General features: G+C 42.3%; 1 protein-coding gene across 1 annotated transcript in view; it reads right to left on the bottom strand.

Annotated features, from left to right (window-relative positions):
* LAMC2 (laminin subunit gamma 2) overlaps positions 1–25,177 on the bottom strand; it is a 61,381-nt gene that overhangs the window by 34,933 nt on the left and 1,271 nt on the right. Inside the window, exon 2 of the mRNA XM_064370483.1 lies at positions 2,017–2,205. Within this exon, the coding sequence (XP_064226553.1) occupies positions 2,017–2,205 (189 nt within the window). The remainder of the gene's footprint in view (positions 1–2,016; positions 2,206–25,177) is intronic.

The following is a 25,177-nucleotide window of genomic DNA, read 5'->3' as shown; positions in this document are numbered from 1 at the left end:
TTTCCCCCCTGTCTTCATAAGAAAAACAACTACATTAATTAACAATTTACTGAGTTGCCTGCCATGTGCTTGTCACACACCATTTTGTCTCCGCAGGATCCCGTGATGTGAATATCACGATCCCTCTCTAACAGATGAGGATGCTGGAGCAGCAAGAGGTTAAGGAACCTGCCCAGAGTGACCTAGTGGCGGTGGTTGTGTCCAGATTTGCACCCAGGCTGCCTGGCCCCATAACCCACCACTGTACTCTACATTATGACTGTCGATGTCAACAAACCAGTCCTGAACTCTTACTCTGCCCCTTAGCTCTATAACCTTGGACAAGTTTCTTCCCCTCCCTCCCTAAGTCTCTGCTACATCATTTGTGAAATGGAAAAAACAAAACAAAACATAACCTCCTCTTCATAAGGTTATCTGTGAAGATTAATTAATTACTGGATTAAAAGCACCTAGAAAAGTGCCTGGCGCAGGGCCAGCACATGCCACATGCATGTAAGACATAAATCAATATTGAGCTTCACCACTTCCTGCCAAGCTGTTCCCACTGAGTCTGGGATATCTATTCCCCAAATAAAAAGAAGGAGCCAGTTTCTCTATCACTGGGCAAGCAGTAGACTACACGCTGAAGCAGAAGAGATGACATGGTAAATCCTTCTTTACCATCTCTCTGTGCTAGGCAGCATATTCCTGGTCTACCCTGAGACTAATAACCTTGTCTTCAGGCCAGGCTTTCCAGCTGAGCCAATTACATTTCTAGTTTCATTCTCACTGATCATTTCACTGGGATGACCCAACTCTGGTGACTCACAAAGAAGCTACATGACCTAAGGCAATAGGAGCTCTCCAAAGAGCTTAAATGCCCATTAAAATGGAACAATTTGCTTTTTAATTTTTTTATGAAGTTCTTTGATTCATAGGGAGGACTGCGAAGTCTAAATGATTCTGGATGCAAATTCTACACTACAAAGCTAAGCAAATCGGAGTCAAACCATATCATAACAGCAACTTAGGTGAATCTGGGGGGTGGCTGGTGGGATATAGGTCGATCTCGCCACAGGGTCACCCAGTTTTCTGTAAGACTCCCAACCCACTCTACCAGCAACTCATGGCTGCACCAGAATCTGCCCATTTTTAGATTCTTTCAAGCTGCAGCTATGAATTGGTTCTACAGACCTATTACACTAAGTCATTGCCATGCAATAAGGCTATATGCTTTAAGTGGATCAATATATATCATAGATGCTATTAAACACTTTCTAGAAAACTACATAATGCTAAGAAAGATAATAGACAAATAAGCCATTAAAAAAATCTTACTTACAGAATCACCTCTCTCCTCCTTTATATTTGCTAACTTGTCTTTACTATCTGTCATAATGAATATAGCAGAGTGTGTGTATCTGTTCTATGAATATAGCACTGGGTGGGATACTTTAAAAAAAAAAAAAACTAGCTCTCCTATGAACCAGCCACCCTATTAGGTGCTTCCTATTTGTTATTTTGTTTTCTCTTGTTAGCAACCTAATGAAAGACTTTAATTTTCCCATTTACTTGTCTGTCTCCTTTATTAGTATGACTTCATATTGCTAGCACCTAGCACAGCACTAGAAACAGATCTAATTCCTTATTTTTCAAGAGGTTGGTCAAACAGATAGTTATGAACATGAAGAATGATCCCTGGAAGAGTGCAAGCTTCCTTTGTCATCTGCCTGGAAAAGTTAATAATGTGACTCTTGGTACTAGGATTCAAGAGAACATGCCCTAAAGGTCCCATTGGTTCCACCAACCCCTACTTAAGAGAAACATGTTTCCTTTCAGGTTGAAACTGCTAGAAAGACCTGTGTCTGTTAGGTTTCGGTGGCTCCTGAAGGTGAACATCTCCCTCTCGGCCTGCTTGCTTCCCCTGTTTTCTTTTTTCCTCCCTCGTTCCCTTCCTTCTTCTTTTCCTCCCTCCTTTCTTCCCTCGTCTCCCCCCCACTCCATCTCCCTCTCCCTCTTTCCCCACTTTTCAGCTACCTTTGGAGTTACAATTGCAGGGCAAACAGCGGTCTCTTTCTCTGTGCCGGTAAAAGCCGTCCTTGCACCTCTCGCAGTGAATGCCATCAGTGTTGTCATTGCAGTTGAGGCAGCGGAATCCATGGCCAGTTTGTCTGTGAAGTTCCTGATCGAAGATACACTGCCTGGACTTCCCATTGCAATCACAGACTTGGAAGGAAGCGTACAAAAGAGATGGTCAGAAAAAAACACCTCGGGAACAGTCCTAGCAGGTGTTTTTGTTCATATTGACAGAAATTATGCATGAGTACTATATGGTCATCTAAACTACTTGATGGAGGAAGGTAAGGGAGTGCAATGGGCAGTGCAGAGACCCCGAGGACACCTGCTCCACTTAAAGGAAGCAGCCACTATGCAGTGCTGGTGGGCTGCTGCCTGGGAGAACGTGGGCTCAGCGTTGCCAGACTGTCCTGTTCCTCAAGAGAAACCCAAAATGTGAAATTACATTTTTATGCAGATATTTCTGATTTAAATGTTGCAAGGAGTTTATTTAAAAACACTGCAATCCCATAGAGCAAGTCTGTGGGCTCAAGGAGACCTGAGGATGGGTAGCTGTGGACTCAGCACAGCTGTCTACCAGCCCACGGTGTCGCTGCTCAAGATACACAACACTCATGCCTCGGCACCCATCAAGACGAGGCGCGGACGTGACTATCTGGGAAGGTGTCTCCTCCCAAAGCCGGGTGGCCCATGAAGAATGACCTTTCTCAAGTGTCTAGGAAGCCCATCCTGCAGATGTTCCAAAGAGACTCACAGACTGACTAACATCTCCATGGGGACCCAAACGGCAAAGGAGGCGATACACGGAAACACCCAGCAGAGTACCCAGCACGCTGAGACACCAAAAAATGTTTCCATCAAGATGATGGGCCTTCAGGTTAAAAGGAAAGAATCAAATGCCAATTCTGCTATTTCCTTGGGCACATCCATTTTCTGAATCTTGTTTTTTCTTCTATATAGACTGCATTATCTGCCTCCCTGGATTGTAAAGAAGATCCCTCTGAGAAAAGAATATCAAGTGCCTTTGCATATGTGATTTCATGCAGGCCTCAGAAGGTACTGTCTCAGAAGGTACTGCCACAGAAGAGAAACATGAAGCTCGGAAAGGTGAGGTAACTGGACCCAGTAGAGAACTGAGATTTGAACCTCTGTCTGATGCCAAAACCTACCTCTCCTCTCTTCCCTACACAGGCTGTGTCTGTTGGCCATGCTGCCACATAGAGAACCTGTTTCTAGGGTCATGACTTACCCATAGTGCTGACAATAAAGTCAACAGACCTGCTGAGTGGCTCCCTGTGCAGGCTCTGTGTCAGGCACTGATGACACAAGGGGACCACATCCTTATTATTATTATTTTTTTTGAGATGGAGTCTCGCTCTGTCACCCAGGATGGAATGCAGTGGGGCAATTTCAGCTCATTGCAACCTCCCTGGTTCAAGTGATTCTCCTGCCTCAGTCTTCTGAGGGGATTACAGGTACATGCCACCACCCCCAGCTAATTTTTATATTTTTAGTAGAGATGGGGTTTCACCAATGTTGGTAAGGCTGGTCTCAAACTCCTGACCTCAGGTGATCCGCCTGCCCCGGCCTCCCAAAGTGCTGGGATTACAGGCATGAGTCACTGCACCCAGCCATGACCGTGTACATTTAATGGACCTGCTAAGTGACTGCCTTACAATAATTTCTTTCTTTCTAATTTGGATGGCATTTAAACTAGAAAAGTCAGCTAGTATCTATCCAAAGAGTACTCTGTTTCTAGGGCTTTACATTAATCAGCTCACTTAAGTCTCACAACAACATTTTAACATGGGTTTAATTATCCCCATTTAATAGGTGGAGAAATGAATACTCAGAGAGGCTACATATCTTCTCTAAGGTCACACAGCTAAGGGCAAAGATATAATTTGCTCCCAGATGTTTCTGACTCCAAAGCCCTCATCTTTCCATTTTATGTTCCTTCTCAAGAATTGAGTTTACAATTGCATGTAGACATTCTTTTCATAAATCCCTAATAGACGGTCATTCAGCTTGGTTGTTGCAAACAGAAACATTTTTATGGTGTTTTAAATCTACCTCTCTCCCTGTAATTTTCATGTTTTTGCTCTTCCCTGAAAAACAATATACACACACAACACACACATACATACAACACTCATGCACACACAACACACACAGACACAGACCACACACACGGGTGCACACACACACACACACCCCTACTCTCTTTTCATTCTTTGATTTATCCTATAGACAAAAACTTCGGATGTTGTTTTATATCTGAAGCGTCCTGCATCATCAGGCCTTTGCAAATCTCAAGAGAACTATGACATCTCCCTCCTTAGTCTTTTACTGTTCAAGTTAAACTAGAGATCTGTCATCTCCAAGTCTCTCAACCACTTCCTGTGTCATAATTTCTAGATTCTTCTTGTCTGCCATCCTAGGAACAAATTCTAATTTCCAATGTCCTTCTTCAATGATCAGTACTTTAAGTGTGATTTGAACAGCTTGGCTTATAACAGGACTAGATATTTTTATCCCATGGACAAAGACTAACATTTCAATAAACTTACAGCATATTACATTTGCACACAATTCAAAGTCCCAGGGCTTTTCTCAGAATTAGTGCCAAGCTGAAGCTTTCCCAACCAATTCTTGTGAAACTGATTTTTTGGATCTCCAACAGATGTGCCACACAGCTGTCATGTGCTGTGAAATTTGTACCAAGTACATGACTATGCACGTACTAGAGCTAAATTCACTGTTCAGCGGTCCTGTGAGGTTCTTCATCTGGCTAACCCAACACCCCAATGCCCTCCCTGACCTAGACGCCTTTTGGAAGCAATCTCAAAATAACCACAGATTTCTCATTGTGTCTTTCTTATTTAGAACATGGACTGGGCATAGTGGTTCATGCCTGTAATCCCAGCACTTTGGGAGACGGAGGAGGGTGGATCACCTGAGGTCAGGAATTTCAGACCAGCCAGGCCAACATGGTGAAACCCCAGCTCTACTAAACATACAACAATTAGCTGGGCGTGGTGGCAGGTGTCTGTAATCCCAGCTACTTGGGAGGCCGAGGCAGGAGAATCACTTGAACCTGGAAGGTGGAGGTCACAGTGAGCCAAGATTGTGTCATTGCACTCCAACCCGGGCAACAAGAGCGAAATTCTGTCTCAAAAAAGAAAAAAGCAAGAACATACTTTTTGGTGGTACAAGTTAACTTCATAAGGCTGGATCATAATATATTTATTCAGAGCAATCTTTTCAAAATAGATAAACTTGTTATAATCTTTTTATATCATGTCCCTCCTCATCTGTCTCTTCTCATCTAAAGCTCTACTTTGAAAACAATGGGTGTCCTTCTTTCATTTCATTTTAATTTTGATTTTTTTGAGACAGGATCTCACTCTCTTGCCCAGGCTGGAGTGCAGTGGCACAATCTCAGCTCACTGTAGCCTCGACCTCCTGGGCTCAAGCGATCCTCCAACCTCAGCCTCCCAAGTAGCTGGGACTCCAGGCATGTGTCACCACGCTGAACTAATTTTTTTTTTTTTTTTTCTGTTTGTTTGGTTTTTGTTTTTGTAGAAACAGGGTTTCACCACGTTGCCCAGTCTGGTCTTAAACTCCTAGATTCAAGAAATCCGCCTACCTCAGCCTCTCAAAGTGCTGGGAATTACAGGTGTGTACCACCGTACCTGGCTGGTTTTCTTTTGTTTTATTTTTGATATTGAGTCTCACTCTGTCACCCAGAGTGGAGTGCAGTGGTGTGATCACAGCTCACTGCAGCCTCAGCCTCGTGAGCTTAAGCCATCCTCTCACTTCAGCCTCCCGGGTAGCTGGGGCCACAGATACGTGCCACAACACACAACTCAATATGTTACTGTTTTGTAGAGACAGGTTCTCATGGTATTGCCCAGGCTGGTCTTGAACTCCTGGCCTCAAGCAATCCTCCCACCTTAGCCTCCCAAAGTGCTGGGATTATAGGCATGAGCTGCCAGGCCTGCCCCATTGTCCTTTAAATGCACAGCCTTCAATGGAGTTGCATTATAGTTCCAGGGACAGGAGGTCCTTAGCCAACATCTCCATTCCAGAACCTGCCCAACAGGTTCCAAGCCTACTGCATACATACCCCTTTCTCTTTCAAATGGGTATCCCTTAAAGCCAAGGGCTGTGCCATCTAGAGTGAGGGGATGTATGCACCTCATGTCTGGGGAATGTATTGGCCTGGGTATCTACATTGCTTGAGAACTCCGTGAAGACACTCTACAGCCTTGCCTGCAGGACTTTGAAGTCAAGCTGCACTGAGATTAAAAGCCCAGCTGCACTGCACTTAACTCAATACTGAGTCTTTGAAATGCTTCCACCAAGAGAATGATGGGAGAGCTTGTTCCAGACTCCTTTTGCATGGAATGATGCTTTTCATCATTGATGTGTTTGAAACATGGTCTCTCTCAAATCATCTCCCAAATTGAGACTAACTTCCCTAAAGCCATGTATTATTTACTCTTGCTACTGGGAGAGGGGGGAGACTTTAATATTTAAAATTCTAGAATATTCCTGAAACTGGGCTTAATAAAATGGTGTAATGTAGCTTGTACGTGGTCTTTTTTAGTCTGTGACCAATACCTGCCCAACTACTACCATGGGCACACTGGTTGCCAAAGGGCACTGCCAGGCCTAGAGTAAGGCAACAGGGAGTGGTGGGGATTCTATCCAAAGGGCGTAAGAAGCAGCACTTCACCCACCCCCTGCCAGTTGTAGCCACATGCAATTGATGCCTGCTGTAGTCAGCATCAACTCTTCTTTTAAAAGAAGACAGAAATCTGGCTTTGTGATTGAAATTTACTCATTTTTTAAATTTTGGCCAAAATTTAAAAAAAAAAATTCCTTTTGAAACAAAGCTATGTCCACAGGCAAATCTCTGCACTCAACTCTGCAGTTCTAACAGATGGAAAACACATCTCATGCTTTTGAAAACGAAAAATGAAGCCCTATTATATCACACAGTGCCTGGCCCATGGTAGGCATTTAGTGGTTATTTTTGTTTGTTTGTTCTTGAGACCGAGTCTCACTCTGTTGCCAGGCTGGAGTTTAGTGGCGCAATCTCGGCTCACTGCAACCTCCGCCTTCCAGGTTCATGGGATTTCTCCTGCCTCAGCCTCCTGAGTAGCTGGGATTACAGGCGCCCACCACCATGCTAGGATAATATTTGTATTTTAAGTAGAGACAGGTTTCACTATGTTGCCAGGATGGTCTCCATCTCTTGACCTTGCTATCCGCCTGCGTCAGCCTCCCAAAGTGCTGGGACTACAGGCGTGAGCCACTGCACCTGGCTAGTGTTTTTTTAACAAACAAATGAATGTTCTGTTGAACTTAAACCCATAGATGGGCGTCTTGGACCTTCCCTGAGTTCTAGGCAATGGGATACATACAGCAGCAAACAAAACCAACAGACGTCCCAGCCCGCATGGAGTTTACATGCAATTTGGGGGTAAAGAACATAAACAAGATAAATAAGTAATATCGAGAGAGAATATTAGGATAGTGGTATTTGTTAAGGAGAAACATATGAAGCAGTGGAAAGGAATGGGAAGTTGGGAGGTAGTAAGACGGGTGGGCAGGAGGGTGGAAAGGGTCATATGCCTGTTTGCTGTTTTATTTCTTTTTTCTTTTTTTTTTTTTTTTTGAGATGGAGTTTCGCTCTTGTTACCCAGGCTGGAGTGCAATGGCGTGATCTCGGCTCATCGTAACCTCCGCCTCCTGGGTTCAGGCAATTCTCCTGCCTCAGCCTCCCGAGTAGCTGGGATTACAGGCACGCGCCACCACGCCCAGCTAATGTTTGTATTTTTAGTAGAGACGGGGTTTCACTTTGTTGACCAGGATGGTCTCGATCTCTTGACCGCGTGATCCACCCGCCTCGGCCTCCCAAAGTGCTGGGATTATAGGCGTGAGTCACCGCGCCCGGCCTGCTGTTTTATTTCTATTTTCATACTTGTCCGGTTCATGATCTTTGCCCATTTATCTATTGGGCACAGTGTTTTTCTTATAAATTATTTGCATAACAAATATATCAAACTATATACCTATCACTTCATTGCAGATTTTCTTTTACCCTTTCCTGATAAATCATCTTTCTTTCCAAAGTGCCTCATCAGATTATGTTTTGCTGATTTAAGCCCCCTTTCCCACTTTTTTCTTTTATCCTTGGTCAATGAGATGTATATTTATTTTATTAATTTAATAACCATCACTTCACATCTAACAGGGAGGCTATACTGGGTGCTTCAACACTCAGACTTTATGAGCCAGTAAAATTGCAAAGAAGGAAGTTGTTAATTTTGTGTGTGTGTATGGGTGTGTGTGTTTTTTTGAGACAGAGTCTCATTTTGTCAACCAGGTTGGAGTACAGTGGTGTGATCTCGGCTCACTGCAACTCCTGGGTTCAAGCGATTCTCATGCCTCAGCCTCCCGAGTAGCTGGGACTACAGGCATGTGCCACCATATCCAGCTAATTTTAGTATTTTTAGTAGAGATGGGGTTTCACCATGTTGACCAGGCCAGCCAAGGGTGTTGCTAATGTTTTATTTTGCCAAAGATATTAAATACTTATTTAATATCTATTTGCAGCCAGGCGCAATGGCTCATGCCTGTAATCCCAGCACTCTGGAAGGCCAAGGTGGGTGAAACACCTGAGGTCAGGAGTTCAAGATCAGCCTGGCCAACATGGCGAAATCCCATCTCTACTAAAAATACAAAAGTTAGCCAGGTGTGGTGGTGCATGCCTGTAATCCTAGCTACTTGGGAGGCTGAGGCAGGAGAATTGCTTGAAACTGAGAGGCAGAGGTTGCAGTGGGCCAAGATCTTGCCATTGCACTCCAGCCTGGGCGACAGAGTGAGAATCTGTCTGAAAAAAAAAAAAAAAAGTTTGCCTGCGTCAAGCATGTACCATATTATCCATGTTTTCCTACTTGAACAGGAATCAGTGCATGATCTGATTGACACATCTAAAAAGACGACTGGCTGTTATAGAGAAATGGATTTAGGGAGGGTGGAAGCAGGGAGTGCCCCTCACAAAGGAAAGAGCAAGCCTAAAAGCCCCAGGTGGGAAAGAGCTCGGTGCATTCTAGAACTCATGCAAGAATGTACGTGTTGGACCCAGGTATGGGTTCAGGACCTGGCATTAAGATATCATTGCGGATCATTGGGAAAAAAAAAATCAGACCGAACCCTGAACAGACCTGAGGCCATTCCAGGGTCAATAAACAAAACAAGCAGGTTTTTCTCCATCTTTCGCTGAACTCTGGTTCTAGGTCCCGTCCTTCATGCCTTTGACTATTCATTTGTACAAAGCCAGGGACACCTCTTCAAGGTTTCATCCTCTCCTCTCTGCCCTCTCACTCCAACTCCCCCACAATCCTTGACTCTGCCAGCCAGGGTTCTCTCCACAGCCAAAGAAATGAGACTCTGCAAGTTTACCTGAAGCCCTACATAAACCCATCTGAAACGGAGTCAGATTGAGTCAGATTTTCACAGATTTCTTTAAGTCTGGTAAAGCGTGGATGGTAATTGCATCTGACTGCTATATGCTGCTTCTCTGGCACTGAAGCATTTATTATAATAATAACTATAATAGCACACAGTCGCTGACCCTCAAGGTGCTTCTTAGGAAAGACCACCAGGCAGCCAGACGCAGGTTGGGCCGCCCACTACCACCCACGCTCAACAGAGACACAGATCAAAGCAGCTGGAGCCCCTCCTTAAACAATAGAGTGAGGCTGGCAGAATCCCTGCGGCTCGCTTCACAACACTCCCACCCCTCACTAAAACACGCAGCTCCAACAGGTTAGGACAGGAAGCACAGGGGCAAAGGCGGTTTCCCAGCTGTGGCCTTAGGAGAATAAAAGGAAACAGAAAATATTTCCTCAGGTTGTACTCAGGACAAGGCCTTGGAATAATCACCATCAGTAGTAACAGTTCATCGGGATCTCATTTTAAATATCCCATAAGAAATAGTGCCCTTTTGAGGCAAACAATTACGAGAAATTTCAATCATTTGGCATACATATGATTGTTTCTATATAAGCAGGTCCTCTTTCTAGTGTTCTTTTTTTTTTGCCAGATGGAGTCTTGATCTGTCGCCCAGGCTGGAGTGCAGTGGCGCATCTTGGCTCACTGCAACCTCCGCCTCCCAGATTCAAGCAATTCTCCTGCCTCAGCCTCCCAAGTAGCTGGAATTACAGGTGCCCACCACACCTGGCTGAGTTTTGTATTTTTAGTACAGACAGAGTTTTGCCATGTTGGCCAGGCCAGTCTCGAACTCCTGACCTCAGGTGATTCGCCCGCCTTGGCGTCCCAAAGTGCTGGGATTACAGGTGTGAGCCACCGTGCCCGGCCCTGTTTCTATTGTTCTAAACTGAAAAACATGTCTGCTTTTCACTAAGGTGAGCTAATCGCTATCTTTATAAATCTGTGAAGTCATCATGCTTCTTAGTGCTTTAACGGAAATGACAAAATTAAAAATCCAGACTCCTTTCAAAACTCTGTAGATGTGGCCCCTGTCAACTTTACCAACTTCACCTCATCAAGAGTTCACTGGGCTCCAACACACAGATCTAGGCTGCATTAACCCTTTCCCACCTCTGGCTTTTAGGCTTGCTGTTTCCTTCATCAGGAGCACTCCCTGCTTCCACCCTCCCTAAATCCATTTCCAGGTAACAGCCTGTCTTCTTTTTAGATGCATAAATCAGACTGTGTACTTCCCTGAGGATACCCTCTGACAGATTCTCTCTCCTGTGAATGACCAGAGCACTTCATCTTCACCTCTCTCAGCATTTGCCTCATTCTATCCTGTGTCATCACTGTTTATATCTACGACTTATTTCCTCTACAGCATTTCTCACCTCATATCCCCACGGTACATAATGCAGTGCTTGGATGGATGGATGGATGGATGTATGTATGGATGGAAAGATGGACAGCATGATGGATAGAAGGAGGGAGAAAGGAAGGGAGGAAGGGAATGAGGGAGGGAAGGAAGGGAGGGAAGGAGGAAGGAAGGGAGGGAGGGAAGGAAGGGAGGGAAGGAGGAAGGAAGGGAGGGAGGGAGGAAGGGAGGGAGGGAGGGAGGGAGGGAGGAAGGGAGGGAAGGAGGAGGGAGGGAGGAAGAGAAGAGGAAAGGAAAGAAAGAAGGAAGGAATATCAACTCTGACTCTTAAGAAAAGCCAAACAAGAACCTGAACATACAGAAATCTCCCTGAAGTCCAGAAGCCTACTTTCAAATTTCCCCAATACAATACACAAAGTTTCCATTGTCTACATATATGACATTCAGTGTAAAAAATCTAATGTTCCAACCAAAAACTATCCATGATGAGGTAGGAACAGAAAGAATTGTGAGAGGAACATGAGATTTTCAATGAGATTAAGAGTCTGGGACTTTCAGGTTGCTGCTCGTACCAGATGAACTATTTCCACCCCAGGACTGCCCGCCTTTCTGTGGTCTATGAGCCCAGAGCTGCAACGCTTTCCGCCTGCCATCTCAAAGGGCAGCCAGCCCAGGGCTGTGTGGGAGGAGGGCAAGGGGATGAGGCAGGCCTCAGAGCATGAGATCAGTTTGCAGTACTCAGGCAGCCTTGATAGGTAGTGTGCTTGGCGGCTCTGTGGGAAGATGTCAGGAGCTAGGAATTTGAGCATCGTGTTTAAACCTGACAGTGTGTGCTGGTTGCTATTACGTAGTGCTTTGTTGCTTTTGCTACCATTTCGGCTGCTTAGTGCACTAAAACTGATTCAGTGAAACAGCAGCAAGTTTATATAATGTTACCTGTAATCTGTGAATGAGTCCAACTATAAACCATTTAAAGATGATGCTCCACCGGGCGCAGTGGCTCATGCCTGTAATCCCAGCACTTTGGGCACTTTGGGACACCAAGGCAGGAGGATCACGAGGTCAGGAGATCGAGACAATCCTGGCCAACATGGTGAAACCTCGTCTCTACTAAAATACAAAAAAAATTACCCGGGCGTGGTGGTGTATGCCTGTAGTCCCACCTACTTGAGAAGCTGAGGCAGGGGAATCGCTTAAACTCAGGAGGCAGAGATTGCCATGAGCCGAAATTGTGCCACTGCACTCCAGCCTAGTGATAGAGCAAGACATCATCTCAAAAAACAAAACAAAAACCCAACAAGGATAATGCTCAAGTCTCTTCCTTATTTGGAGAAAAGGGATGTGCCCTGTGTTTCCTTTCCTGCATTTTGTGTCCCTCATTTCCTTTCTGAGACATCGGATCTTTTTCCCTCCTTCCTTTGTACAACTCTCTTCCCTTGGATATGATGACGTCATACTGCCAGGTGTCTGCCTGCCTTCTGATCTTCCCTATTCAAGTCTTTGTGGCTCCTCTCCTTACCCCCACTCTAAATGTCAGTGCTCCTCGGGGCTTGGTTCTTAACCTCCACAACTCAGTCTGAGCCTCTCTCCTTGGGTGATCTTATCCATGGCAAGGGCTTCAATAACCATCATAGGTGTTGACATCCCAAGATACTTCCTTGGCCCAGACTTCATCCTCAACTTCAGGTCCTCATGGTTGGCCATCCACTTTATTTATTTACTTATTACTTTTACATTTCCTTTTATTTTTTTACTTTAAGAGACAAAGTCTCACTCTATTGCCCAGGCTGGAGTACAGTGGCACAATCTTGGTTAACTGCAACCTCTGCCTCCCAGATTCAAGTAATTCTCCTGCCTCAACCTCCCAAGTAGCAGGGATCATAGGTATGCACCACCACACCTGGCTAATTATTGTATTTTTACTAGAGACAGGGTTTTGCCTTTTTGGCCAGGCTGGTCTCGAACTCCTGACCTCAAGTGATCTGCTCGCCTCATACTCCCAAAGTGCTGGGATTACAGGCATGAGCCACTGCACCCAGCTCACTTTACATTCCAACTGGTTATCTCAAAAGTTCGTTACACAAAACCTGTTTAAAACCAAACTTGTGATTGTCATGCCTTCAAGTCAGAAAGCTGGAAGCTATCCTTACAGGTGCTCCATCTTTCTCACCTGCCTATTTAACACCGAATTTTTTTGATGTAAGCCACTAAATGTCTCAAATCCATTCAAGCCCATCTCCACTACGGCCATATCTAGACCAAACCTCAATCATCTCTCGCCTGCCATCACTTTCTAACTGAAGTCCCTGCAACTTCTTTTGCTTGTCTTCAGACTCAGCAGTCAGAAAATCTTTCCAAAATACAAATTATATCACTACTTCTCTGCTTAATATTCTCTCATTTCTTTCCTTTCCTTTGAAGTTAATTAAGCACCAGAAATCCTCAGTATTGCCTACAAGGACTATCATGGTCTTATCCTATCTATTTTTCCAGCCTAATTTCATGTAACGCTCACCACTGGGACATCTTCATCTCTCTTCCATTCATTCATATATACTTCATTTTATGTCTTCATTTCCTCTGTTTCTTAAAATTCTTGCTTTGTAAAAGAAAATCATCATGGTGGGCAGAGACAAGTTGGGGACAGAGACGAGTCAGCAACAATCTCAACTAGTCCCCCATTTCATTTTTTTCAAAGAAGTTACACTAAAAACTGAATCTTAATATACCTCATTGAATACCACTCCCTTCTTCTGAGTCGAAAGACTGCTCTCATGTAAACTGACAACTCCTTTATGCTCAAAGATAGCAACTTGAGCCTCCATAAAGTCACCTATAATGAGGCCTTTCAATGGGAAGTCCAAATGTAAAAAGCTATACTGAAGATGGTGAATAAAATTTCAGTTGTGTATACCCACTTTTAAAAATCTGGCAAAGGTTGTTCTCAGTATGCAAGCAATTACTGAGAGTGTTCTTTAAATAGAAATCTATCCTAATGTATTTTTAAAATTTTTATCAGCCAGGCGTGGTGGCTCATGCCTGTAATCCCACCACTTTGGGAGGCCGAAGTGGGTGGATTACTTGAGGTCAGGAGTTTGAGACCAGCCTGACCAACATGGTGAAACTCCATCTCTACTAAAAATACAAAATTAGCTGGGCATAGTGCCACACGCCTATAATACCAGCTATTTGGGAGACTGAGGCAGGAGAATCACTTGAATCCAGGAAGTGGAGGTTGCAGTGAGCCAAGATCGAGCCGTTACTCCCCAGCCTGGGCAACAAGAGCGAAACTCCATCCCCCCCAAAAAAAATCATTTTTATCAAAAATAAATAATTTTGACAAATATTCAGATTGCATATTATCTATGCAACCTATAGCAAGATACGCCTATCATCTATCAGTTTGATATCAAAGGCATCAGAAGCTATGATCCTCCTTGCAAAAATCAGTGTCTTCAAATCTGAGATATTCAAGATTAAAAGATGAATATTTTTATTATATTTACACGTGACGATAAAAATGCTTATAAGGATTTTTCTAGTTTTAAAACCTCCCACATGAAATTTTTCTTTCCAAGTTTTAATATGTTTCTCAGCTTAAGCAGATATTTTTAAATAAAATCTGAATACTTCATCACTTAAACTGGCCTTGAACTTTATTGTTTAATGTGTGAACATCTGCTTCCAGTTTTATCTTTTTAAAGAATGTCACAATATATTTCCTAATTAGAATAAGAAAACTGAAATGGTACTTCTCTCAGTAAGGTTTTTAACTGAATTCAGTCTGCCTTCTCAAATTTTTCATAACCACATTTTAAGCCACCACAGCCAGACAACTTTGTTTCATTTAAATAAAGGGTACGGCACCAGTTGACATTTGAATGTCTAAGCAATGTGAGTAAGGCTGCAGCAGGAAGTGCTGGGATGAGAGGAACAGCAGAGCTCAGTTCTTTAATCACACAGGCAATTTTGAATCATAAAGTGTGGGTCAGTCTTTTCAACTCTAAATAGTCCAAAGTCATCAACAGTCAATGAAACTCAGATCACTACCATTTCCTTTTGAATGATTATGGCTTCAGAGGAGATACCTGTTTCACTGAGAGTCCATAGTACATTATATTACAACCTAGACTTGGGAATGTACCCATGTGGACCACAGATGACTCAGCCTAGTGAGGACTCCATCAGGAGTTCACACCTGGAGATGCCTTCCCCTGACACTGTACTGGGATGCCAGTGTCCAGGTAGACAATGAGAAGAGGGGAAGAAAGTCCCAGTGAACACCATGTTTTGTCTGACTAGCAAAGGAGTGGAGGGTAGAGGTGAAAGCTGAGGGTTCAGTCTGAGTAAGCTCCAAGGTGAAAGGGAAGGCAAAGTTAGGACACTAGGGATTTAGTTGATGCTGTCAAAGTCAAAGGCTCTACTACAAGACAGCTGTTGTCAGCTGCAGCATAGACTCAGGAAGTGATTGTGGTAAGATTCTATATGAGAGCAACTACCTGCATGGAACTCCACACTCTTCTGACCACAGAAATAGAGGATTCCACATTTCTGTGAAGTAACCTACAAAGAAAAGCATTCCAGCATAGAAAGAACATTCAACTGTTATTCAAAGAGCATAGTGTTCTTTGGACATTTCTTGCACGGCCTAGAAATAGATATCACATGCCCCCCTAAGAAGCAGTTAAAATAAAGGGAATCAGAGACTCCAGGAAAGCTAGAGGTAAACACTTGAAGCAAAGAGGACCAAAAGGAAGGAAATCATGTATGATGTGTCTGAATAAGGAGAAGTTAAAAAGGACATTCTAATTTGTACTAAAATGCCTTTTGAAAATAATTGGAGTATATATTAACCATGATTTTTCAGTTATTTAAATTTATGTTTCATTGGTTCCTTAAAAAAAAAACCCAATAAATGTTCCTTTTTAAATCCTTATTGCTTTTGTGAACAATACTTTTTTGTGCAAGGAGATTAGGCACAGATATTTTGCTATCATTACATCCCTTCACAAACATACAAGCACTTAGGTATGTGTGTAGGCTGACTACATACCATTATATAGTTCTCTTTCTTCACAAAAGAACAAGGGTAATTCACGTGCATTTGCAATGTTGGGAAAGTATGTATGCAGTGCATTTATAGCATTTTCCTTACAGATTTTCTTCTGAAAAGAAAAATCTATCTGAAAAGTATGAATTAAAACTGTATTGCTGGCTGGGTATGGTGGCTCACATCTGTAATCCCAGCACTTTGGGAGGCCAAGGTGGGCAGATCACATGAGGTCAGGAGTTGGAGAGCAGGCTGGCCAACATGGCAAAACTCCACACCTACTAAAAAATACAAAAATTAGCTGGGCGTAGTGGTACGCGCCTGTAATCCCAGCTACTCAGGAGGCTGAGTTGGGAGAATTGCTTGAACCCAGGAGGCAGAGGTTGCAGTGAGCCAAGATTGCACCACTGCACTCCAGCTTGAGTGACAGAGGAAGACTCCATCACAAAAACAAAAACATTGTATTGCCTAAAGTCAGAAGAATGAATTAAATGAGTTCTTATGAACCAAACTACCTTTATACATCCATAAAGAGAAGTAACAAGCATTTTGAGAAGAGATTGGGCCATGAAGACTCCATCAGGGAGTATCTTGCATCTCAATAGAACAATACGCTATTTCTCCACTACCACTTCCTACAGCAGGTGCACTGTGGCCTCTCCCCTGCTCCCTGCAGATCTCAGAATGTGAAGATCCTCTCCTACCATGCTACAATTGTCTGGAGGAGGCAAGAGCAGCAGCTTCAAATTACTGTTGGATTCACTGCCTTCCCAAAGTAGGTCAGGCTATTTGGGATAAAAAATTATTTTTAAACACTAGGAATCCCCTACCGAAAACTATCCTTTTACCAAAAGCAAAATAGGCAGAGACTTGAAACAGCAGTAAGTATGTTATAAAACTTAACATGGTCAACATTCTGGCCATGAAACTGACCTCTTCCTGAGAGACTCCAAAACTTAAATGATCTGTAGCAGGGAGAGAGAAATAATCTCTGGACACAACTAAGTAATATATAGATAAAAATGTCAACAGTCATTTAAGAACAATGATTGACAAGACAGAAAGTCTTATCGCAGTATATCAACCACCCTATTTTTAAAAACGGAGCCACTTGGTGCCAATTCCAAGCTGACAGCAGAGTGGAACAAAGGGAAGAAGAAACTTGATAATTTGAAATCTTTTCTTTTGTTAACGCCCCATGAACTAGAGCTGTGCTGTTGTTCTCTGATATTTTTAAAGGAAAGACCAATATATTGATTTACATACACAAATGGAGACTTCTGAAAAGACAGGAGATAGATGTCTCCATTTGAAACACAGGTGGTATTTCAACAATAGATAAAGGTTCCATCAAGCTTGAAAATTAGCTTAAATGAAAATTCAGGCCAGGCGCAGTGGCTCACACCTGTGATCCCAGCACTTTGGGAGTTCAAGGTGGGCAGATCACCTGAGGTCAGGAGTTTGAGACCAGCCTGGACAATATGGTGAAACCCCATCTCTCCTAAAATTACAAAAATTAGTCGGGTGTGGTAGCACATGCCTGTAATCCTAGCTACTCGGGAGGCTGAGGCAGGAGAATTGCTTAAATCTGGGAGGCGGAGGTTGCAGTGAGCTGAGATCGTGCCACTACACTCCAGCCTGGGCCACAGAGCAAGACTCCATCTCAAAAAAAAAAAAGAGAAATGAGAAATATGCCAAGGAATTATCTCAGAAAAAGAACATTAAACTAGCAGCTGAAACCTGGCCTTGGTCAAGGCAGCAACTCTTCTGTGCCTCGATTTTCCTATCCAAAAAAGGATGACACGTGCTGGAGCCCAGCTCTGCTATGACCAACAGCAAGAATGTGGGCAGTTAATTTACCTCACTGGGTGTCATTTTTCTCATGCATAAAATGAGAGGCTCTTGTAGAGAACCCCTGAGGCCCACTCTTATTTTAGTTCTATGATACCGTAATAATAGAAAAAAGCAGTGAAACATAAAATACTTTGTAAGAAATGCCCCACATCAATGCAGCTGAGCATTTGCATGATTTGTCTGAGTTTTAAGTTAGTTGTGGGAAATGATTTGGCTGCAATTTGATTCTTTTCTAATGCGGATACATTTCCCCACAATAAATAAAAAGACACAGTTAGAATTCTGTGAATATAAGCCCTGAGGAAGTCCAGGATCCGTGTACCTTTGGCCAGTTGATCTCCACCCCTCACCTGATACAAAAGAAGGGCAAGACTCAAGTTCTTACATAGATCAGTGTTGGAGGAAGAACCATTCTCTCCTGCTTCCACAGTTGTGACATACAGAAGCACATGCTTCTTGGGGAGTTACATACGCAGACATACAGTCACCCACAGACAGAAAAGACTTAGCCTTTGGCTTTGGACATGGTTCAAATATTACATCACCTATCTGGGGATTATATTAGAACACAGCCCAGTAATGCAGTAATGATTCAGTCACCTACTAGGTTTAATTTGTGACTAAATGAGAGTATTTCAGAATTTATGAAGCTCCTCTATTTCTACATTGATCTTTTTTTTTTTTTTTTTTTTTTTTTTTTTTTTTTTTTGGTATGGAGTCTCACTCTGTCGCCCAGGCTGGAATGCAGTGGCATGATCTTGGGTCACTGAGTAGCTAGGATTATAGGCACACGTCACCACGCCCAGCTAATTTTTACATTTTTTAGCACCAATGGGGTTTCACCATGTTAGCCAGGTGTCTGGTCTTAAACTCCTGACCTCAGGTGATCCACCCACCTCAGCCTCCCAAAGTACTGGGATTAAAGGCATGAGTTACTGTACCTAGCCCTCTACACTGATCTCTAATAGATGATTCAAATCTTGCACTTACAAATTTCTCCAGAACCAAAAAAAAAAAAAAAGTCATTAAGTTTGAGCCATTAAGAACTTCAATGGGAAAAATATTCCCAGGATTTCCTCAACATCTTAACTTTATGCCCTGACTTTCCCATAAACGGTAATGACAAATCAACAGTCTTTCTCAGCTTCTTGGGCCAGAGGGGCTGAACCAGTGGCTGCCCCAGTTTAGAACACCAGAATTTAAGCCCACATGGGAATTTCCAGCCCACCTCCAACCCAGTTCTATATCTCTGTTTACTGTACATGCTTGAATATAAGCTAGAGGTTTAATTTTTCCAAAATTATCCCTCAGGAAAAAAAAAAGGTCATACTTAAGCCTTTCAAAATCTTGCATATTATAGGGTACTTCCTCAATTACTTTATTATTGTTTGAAGAAGATACATTAAGCTGAAATGGTCTCAATCAATGTATTGGAGACTTATCAGTAAGAAAGGGGACCAGCTATCTAAACAATTCTCATAATGGTGCATGTCTTCATAATTGTGAGTGCTGAAAGTTGTTGCATATAAGCCTTTTAGAGTGATTGTGCTGTGAAGATCACAATATACACTGAAGGATAAATGATGTACTTTCCAGTGACCACATCAAAAACAGATTCAAACAGTACTATATCTCAAGTCATCTGGTGAGATGAATATAATTGAATATAATTTGAATATAATGACATCATGAAATGTGAGTGAACAAATCAACACTTCTAAGTATATTGTTTCATCAATTATGTGACTTTCAATATATCTGTGTAATTAGTTTACGAAATTAAATATAAACAGACATTTGGCTACTACATCTATATTGCTAAATGTTTTCATAATCAAGTTGCCCAAATCCTTTCTTTGGATGTGGGGGAAGTTCTTCCCATTGGGAAATGAGAGATCATCTTTGTGGGGTCATCTTATATTTAAGTACATTTTAGAAAGCAATGGATTTGCTGAGTCTGTATGTGATGAGGTCTGGTGGATGAAAAAGGCAAGGAGAAGGAATAATACGAGATCCAATCTTGAAACTGCAACCTGCTTTGGGTTCCTTCTTTCATTGGGTAAAACTCGGGGCTCATTTCTGCCTGAGCAGAAAGGCTCCTCAGCACCTTTCCTGGTCGGATGAAAGGAGAGTAAAAAGAAGACCCTTCAAAAATGTTACCACTTAAAACACAGAAGGCAATATACCAAATTCAGTACTGACAGGGCAGTTAGCTGTAACAATAACAATAATCTATTAACATGTATTGGGTGCTTACCAGGCAAGGTGCAAAGTGCTTTTTGTGTAATGGTCATTTCAATTTATTATCCTTATTCTAGAGATGTAGAAGCTAAGTAACAGATGAAGTAGTTTGCCCAAGTCCCACAATATATATGTCCCACAGTGGTACATGACAGGGCTGGGATTTGAATCCCGGCAGTCTTACTCCAGAGCCTGCACTTTCATGTATGATGCTATACCACTTCAATGATTTAAATAACAGAATCTATGAGGGAGCATAAATATTTCCAGGGATCCTTCCTCTATCCACAGCATCTTTATTCTAGCATCAGGGCATGGGGAAAACCAAATTAGTGATCTATAATAATTGTAGATTCTGACTTCACCATTCTAGAAAAACAACTGCTTCAAAACTCACATTACAGCTGAATCCAGGAGTGTCATGTTAGTCCTCATTCTTTGCATATACACATTTGGATATCTGAATACCAGTTATTTCTGCTATGTTGCTGACAGCCTTCCTTTGACTAATAAAACCCTCTTCTTCCTTGATTAGTGCTCATTCCTCCTGATTCTGCTCCCTTGTTTCTCTATCTCTTTTTTAAGTGCTGAGGTTTCTTTTACCTCCATATCCTAGGCAATCTCACCTGTGGTCAAGCCTTTGCTTTCTACCTATGAGCCTCCAAATTTATATCTCAAATTTCTCTTCTAAACTTCAAAATCATAGTTCCAGCTGTTCACTGGAACTGCTGGGCATCTCTATATGCATCACAAATTCAACAGGTCCCCACAGGAACTCACTCCTTCCTCTCTACCCACTGTCCAACCTTGTTCCCAAATCCAATCCTTCTTTTATTATTTTTATTGTGTATTTATTTATTTAAATTTTTTTTTGAGATAGGGTCTCGCTCTGTCACCCAGGCTGGAGTGCAATGGTGCAATTGCAGCTCACTGCAGCCTCCCCTTCACAGGCTCCAGTGATCCTCCTGCCTCAGCCTCTTAGAGACGGGGCTTCTCCATGTTGCCCAGGCTGGTCTCAAACTCCTGGGCTCAAATGATCCACCCACTTCGGCCTCCCAAAGTGCTGGGATTACAGGCATGAGTCACTGTGTCCGGGCTGATCCTTCTATAGTCTTCATCCTTTAACAGTATCACTGTCTAACCAAGTACAAACCTAAAGCCTTGGATCCATCTTGGACTCTTCCTTATTTTTCACAGCTTTCCTGTATGCATATCCCTAAATTAGATCACCAGATTCTTTAGATTTCACCTTCTAAATGTCCCTGTAATCTTTTTCCTTTTTGCTTTCATTACCATGATGAAAGCCTTCATCATCTCTCATTTGAATTACTGCAGTCATCATTTGTCTAGCTCCCCGAGCTCCACTTCATTCTCTAAGCCCTTGAGTGGGTGACCTTTCTAAAACTTGAATCCAGTCACACTCATTCCTGTTTATGAATCATTCACAGCTCTTCTTTGCCTGCAGGCACAGACTGGCACATAAAGCCCTTCACATGCATATTGGTGGCTACGCTTCTAGTCTCTTTCTTACCTCTTTCTCAATCCTTCTCCAGTCCTACCTCCTGCTGTGAACTAAGATCCAGATCATTGGAGCCACATGCCACTTTATCTCACACCAGGCAATCCTATCTTGAAGGGGAGCCTTGGTCTTTCGTAATGATCTCTGGGCATATGAGTTTACTACACTGTACTGTTGGCGTTGGATTTTTTAAAGAAATGGGGTTCCAGGCATTTTAAGGCACTTTACAATCATTGTTCATCCTTTCAAACACTCTATAAGGTTGAAGTACTATTGCCTCCATTTAACAACAAAGAAGTGAATAGCAAGTGTTACTAATAAGGAACTAGTAAGTGAATGAACCAAAATGTAAAGCCAGGTCAGGCTAACTCTAAGCCTGTGCTTTAGCTGAGTCCAGCCCTGAAAGTCTTGCTGATTTCATCTATTGCCATAATTTCTACTGCAAGGCAACAACCAGAAAGCAACATCACTGCTTTAGGTTCTCAAATGTGCGGCCCACAGGACACTCAAACATAGTCACTTTGGGACATGGCAGGTACCATATTTTCAGTCCAACTTCTAGCACATCCCAGCATCCCATGAATGAAAAAGCATGTGTGTTCTACCCTGACAACAAACTTCACATTCCCATTGAATCCCAAAATGAAGGCCTCTAAGGAAGGAGAATAAAACTTTAGTCTGCCTTCAAGGAAGGGGAAAGTGGAAATGAGCCTCAGTGGTATTTCTGACTTCATGGGGTAGATGGATGCCCAGAAGCCAGTCTGTCTTTAAGAAGTGAGAGTCCTAGCTCCTTTCTCTTAAGCCTGATTTTATTAAACAACTGATAGCATCCTACATATTTATTTTTCTTCCCTAATGCTAACACACACATATGCACTCAACTATAGCAACAGAGAGAGATCCAAGGTGGCTGACCACTAGCAGCTTGGGATTGTATCTCCCAGTGAAAGCGCAGAGAACGAGAGGACGCCACACTTTCAGATGAATTTTTGTTGCTCACGGACCAGGAGATTCCCAGCGGAGGAGCCCCACAGGTCGCCAGCGCAACTCCTGTGGCCAGTGCGGCAGTTTGGCTGGCGCCTCAGCATGGCAGTTCTTGGTGCAGAGTGAGCGGGACTGGGTCCCCTTTTGGCCGATTCCCGGGCAGAAAAGCACCATCAATCTTAACACCGCTGTTTTGGCTGGCGCAGTGGATTGCTCAGATTTCGGCACTGGGAATCAAGTTGGATGTCCACTCAGAAACCTAATTTGAAAGTCGGAAATCACAAAGACGACAGGTGGATAAATTTACAATGATGAGAAGAAACCAGCGTAAAAAGGCTGAGAATACCCAAAATCAGAATGCCTCTCCCTCTACAGGGGATAACAGTTCCTCATCAGCAACAGAACAAGCCCTGATGGAGAATGAGTGCGTTCCATTAACAGAAGTAGGCTTCAGAAGGTGGATGATAAGAAACTTCTGGGAATTAAAAGAACTTGTTCTAACCCAATGCAAAGAAACTAAGAACTTTGAAAAAAGGTTTGACGAAATGCTAATGAGAATAGACATTTGGAGAGGAATATAGGTGAATTAATGGAGCTAAAAAACACAACACAAGAACTTCATGAAGTATGCACAAGTTTTAACAGTCGAATTGATCAAGCAGAAGAAAGGATATCAGAGTTCGAAGACCAACTTAACGAAATAAAACGAGAAGTCAAGATTAGAGAAAAAAGGATAAAAAAGAATGAGCAAAGTCTCCAAGAAATATGGGACTACGTGAAAAGACCTAATCTACATTTGATAGGTGTACCTGAATGTGACGAAGAGAATGAATCCAAGTTGGAAAACACTCTTCAGGAGGTTTTTCAGGAAAACTTTCCCAACCTATTAAGACAGGACAATATTCAACTCCAGGTAATACAGAGAACACCACAAAGATATTCCTCAAGAAGACCAACCCCAAGGCACATAATCGTCAGATTCATTAGGGTTGAAATGAAGGAGAAAATACTAAGGGCAGCCAGAGAGAAAGGTCAGGTTACCCACAAAGGGAAGCCTATCAGACTTACAGCAGATCTCTCAGCAGAAACCCTACAAGCCAGAAAAGAGTGGGGGCCAATATTCAACATCCTTAAAGAAAAGAACTTTCATCCCAGAATTTCATATCCAGCCAAACTGAGCTTCACAAGAGAAGGAAAAATAAAATCTTTTGCAAACAAGCAAGTACTTAGAGATTTCACCATGACCAGGCCTGCTTTGCAGAAGCTTCTGAAAGAAGCACTATACATATAAAGGAGCAACCAGGATCAGCCTTTCCAAAAACATATCCAGCTAGCATCAAATGGCACTATTAAACTCATATATATTATTAACTGGATAAAAAGCCAAAACCCATCGGTACGCTGTATCCAGACCCATCTCACATGCAACGATACACAAAGACTCAAAACAAAGGGACAGAGGAAGATTTATCAACCAAACAGAGAGCAAACATAAATAAATAAATAAAAAGCAGAAGTTGCAATTATCACCTCTGATAAAATAGACTTTAAAGCAACAAAGATCAAAAGAGGCAAAGAAGGACATTACATAATGGTAAAAGGATCAATGCAACAAGAAGAGCTAACAATCCTATATATACACGTACCCAATACAGGAGCACCCAGATACACAAGACAAGTTCTTAATGACTTACAAAGAGACTTAACCTCCCACACAATAATAGTGGGAGACTGTAACATCACATTGTCAATATTAGACTGATCAACGAGATAGAAAATTAATAAGGACATCCAGGACTTGAACTCAGACCTGGAACAAGTAAACTTAATAAACATTTATAGAACTCTCCACTTCAAATACACAAAATATACATTCTTATCAGTACCATATCACACCTATTCCAAAAGTGACTACATAATTGGAAGTAAATCACTCCTCAATAATTGCATAGCATTTCATAGGTTTAAATGAAATATTGGTTGGCTGCTTGTTTGTTATTTTCTTCCCTTATTCCTTCCTGTCTCCATTGTTAAGCACAATTATTGGCATAAAAGAGGTTTTCAGTTCCTATTTTTAGACTGCATTCTAGCCTGGGCAATAAAGCAATACTCCCATTCTCTCTCCCTCTTTCTCTTCCTTTTTCTTCCTCTTCATTCTTTTTTTTTCTTTCTCTCTTTCTTCCTTTTTTTCTTAAAAAAAAAAAAAAAAAACTATAGCCAACAAGAAAATTGCTTCAATAATTACTTCTCATGCATAAAAGATGCATCTTATTTCTTTATTACTTTTACAATGTGGCTCAAAATGCTCCAGCCTAAGAGCCCCTGGATCAAGCGCCAGTTTAATCTCTGCCAATGGCTGCCTGTGTGGCTTTGAGAAGCACGTTTCCATTTTCTCATTTTTCAAATCAAGAGATTTCAAGTAGTTGATCCATAAGCAGTTCCTTTAAATTCTAATAGTCAGAGACTATTCTTACTTTTGGGATGTCTTCCATTAAGCTGAGACTTCTAATCCTAGCCCTAAGAGAATCTCTACCCTACACGATCATTTTCAGAATCTTTTATTTATCACTTTTTAAAACTATATATATTT

The sequence above is a fragment of the Aotus nancymaae genome, unplaced genomic scaffold (genome assembly GCF_030222135.1).
Source record: "Aotus nancymaae isolate 86718 unplaced genomic scaffold, 86718_ANA_hifiasm-v0.15.2.pri h1tg000108l, whole genome shotgun sequence".
NCBI lineage: Eukaryota > Metazoa > Chordata > Mammalia > Primates > Aotidae > Aotus > Aotus nancymaae.
This window is presented reverse-complemented; position numbering and strand designations above follow the sequence as displayed.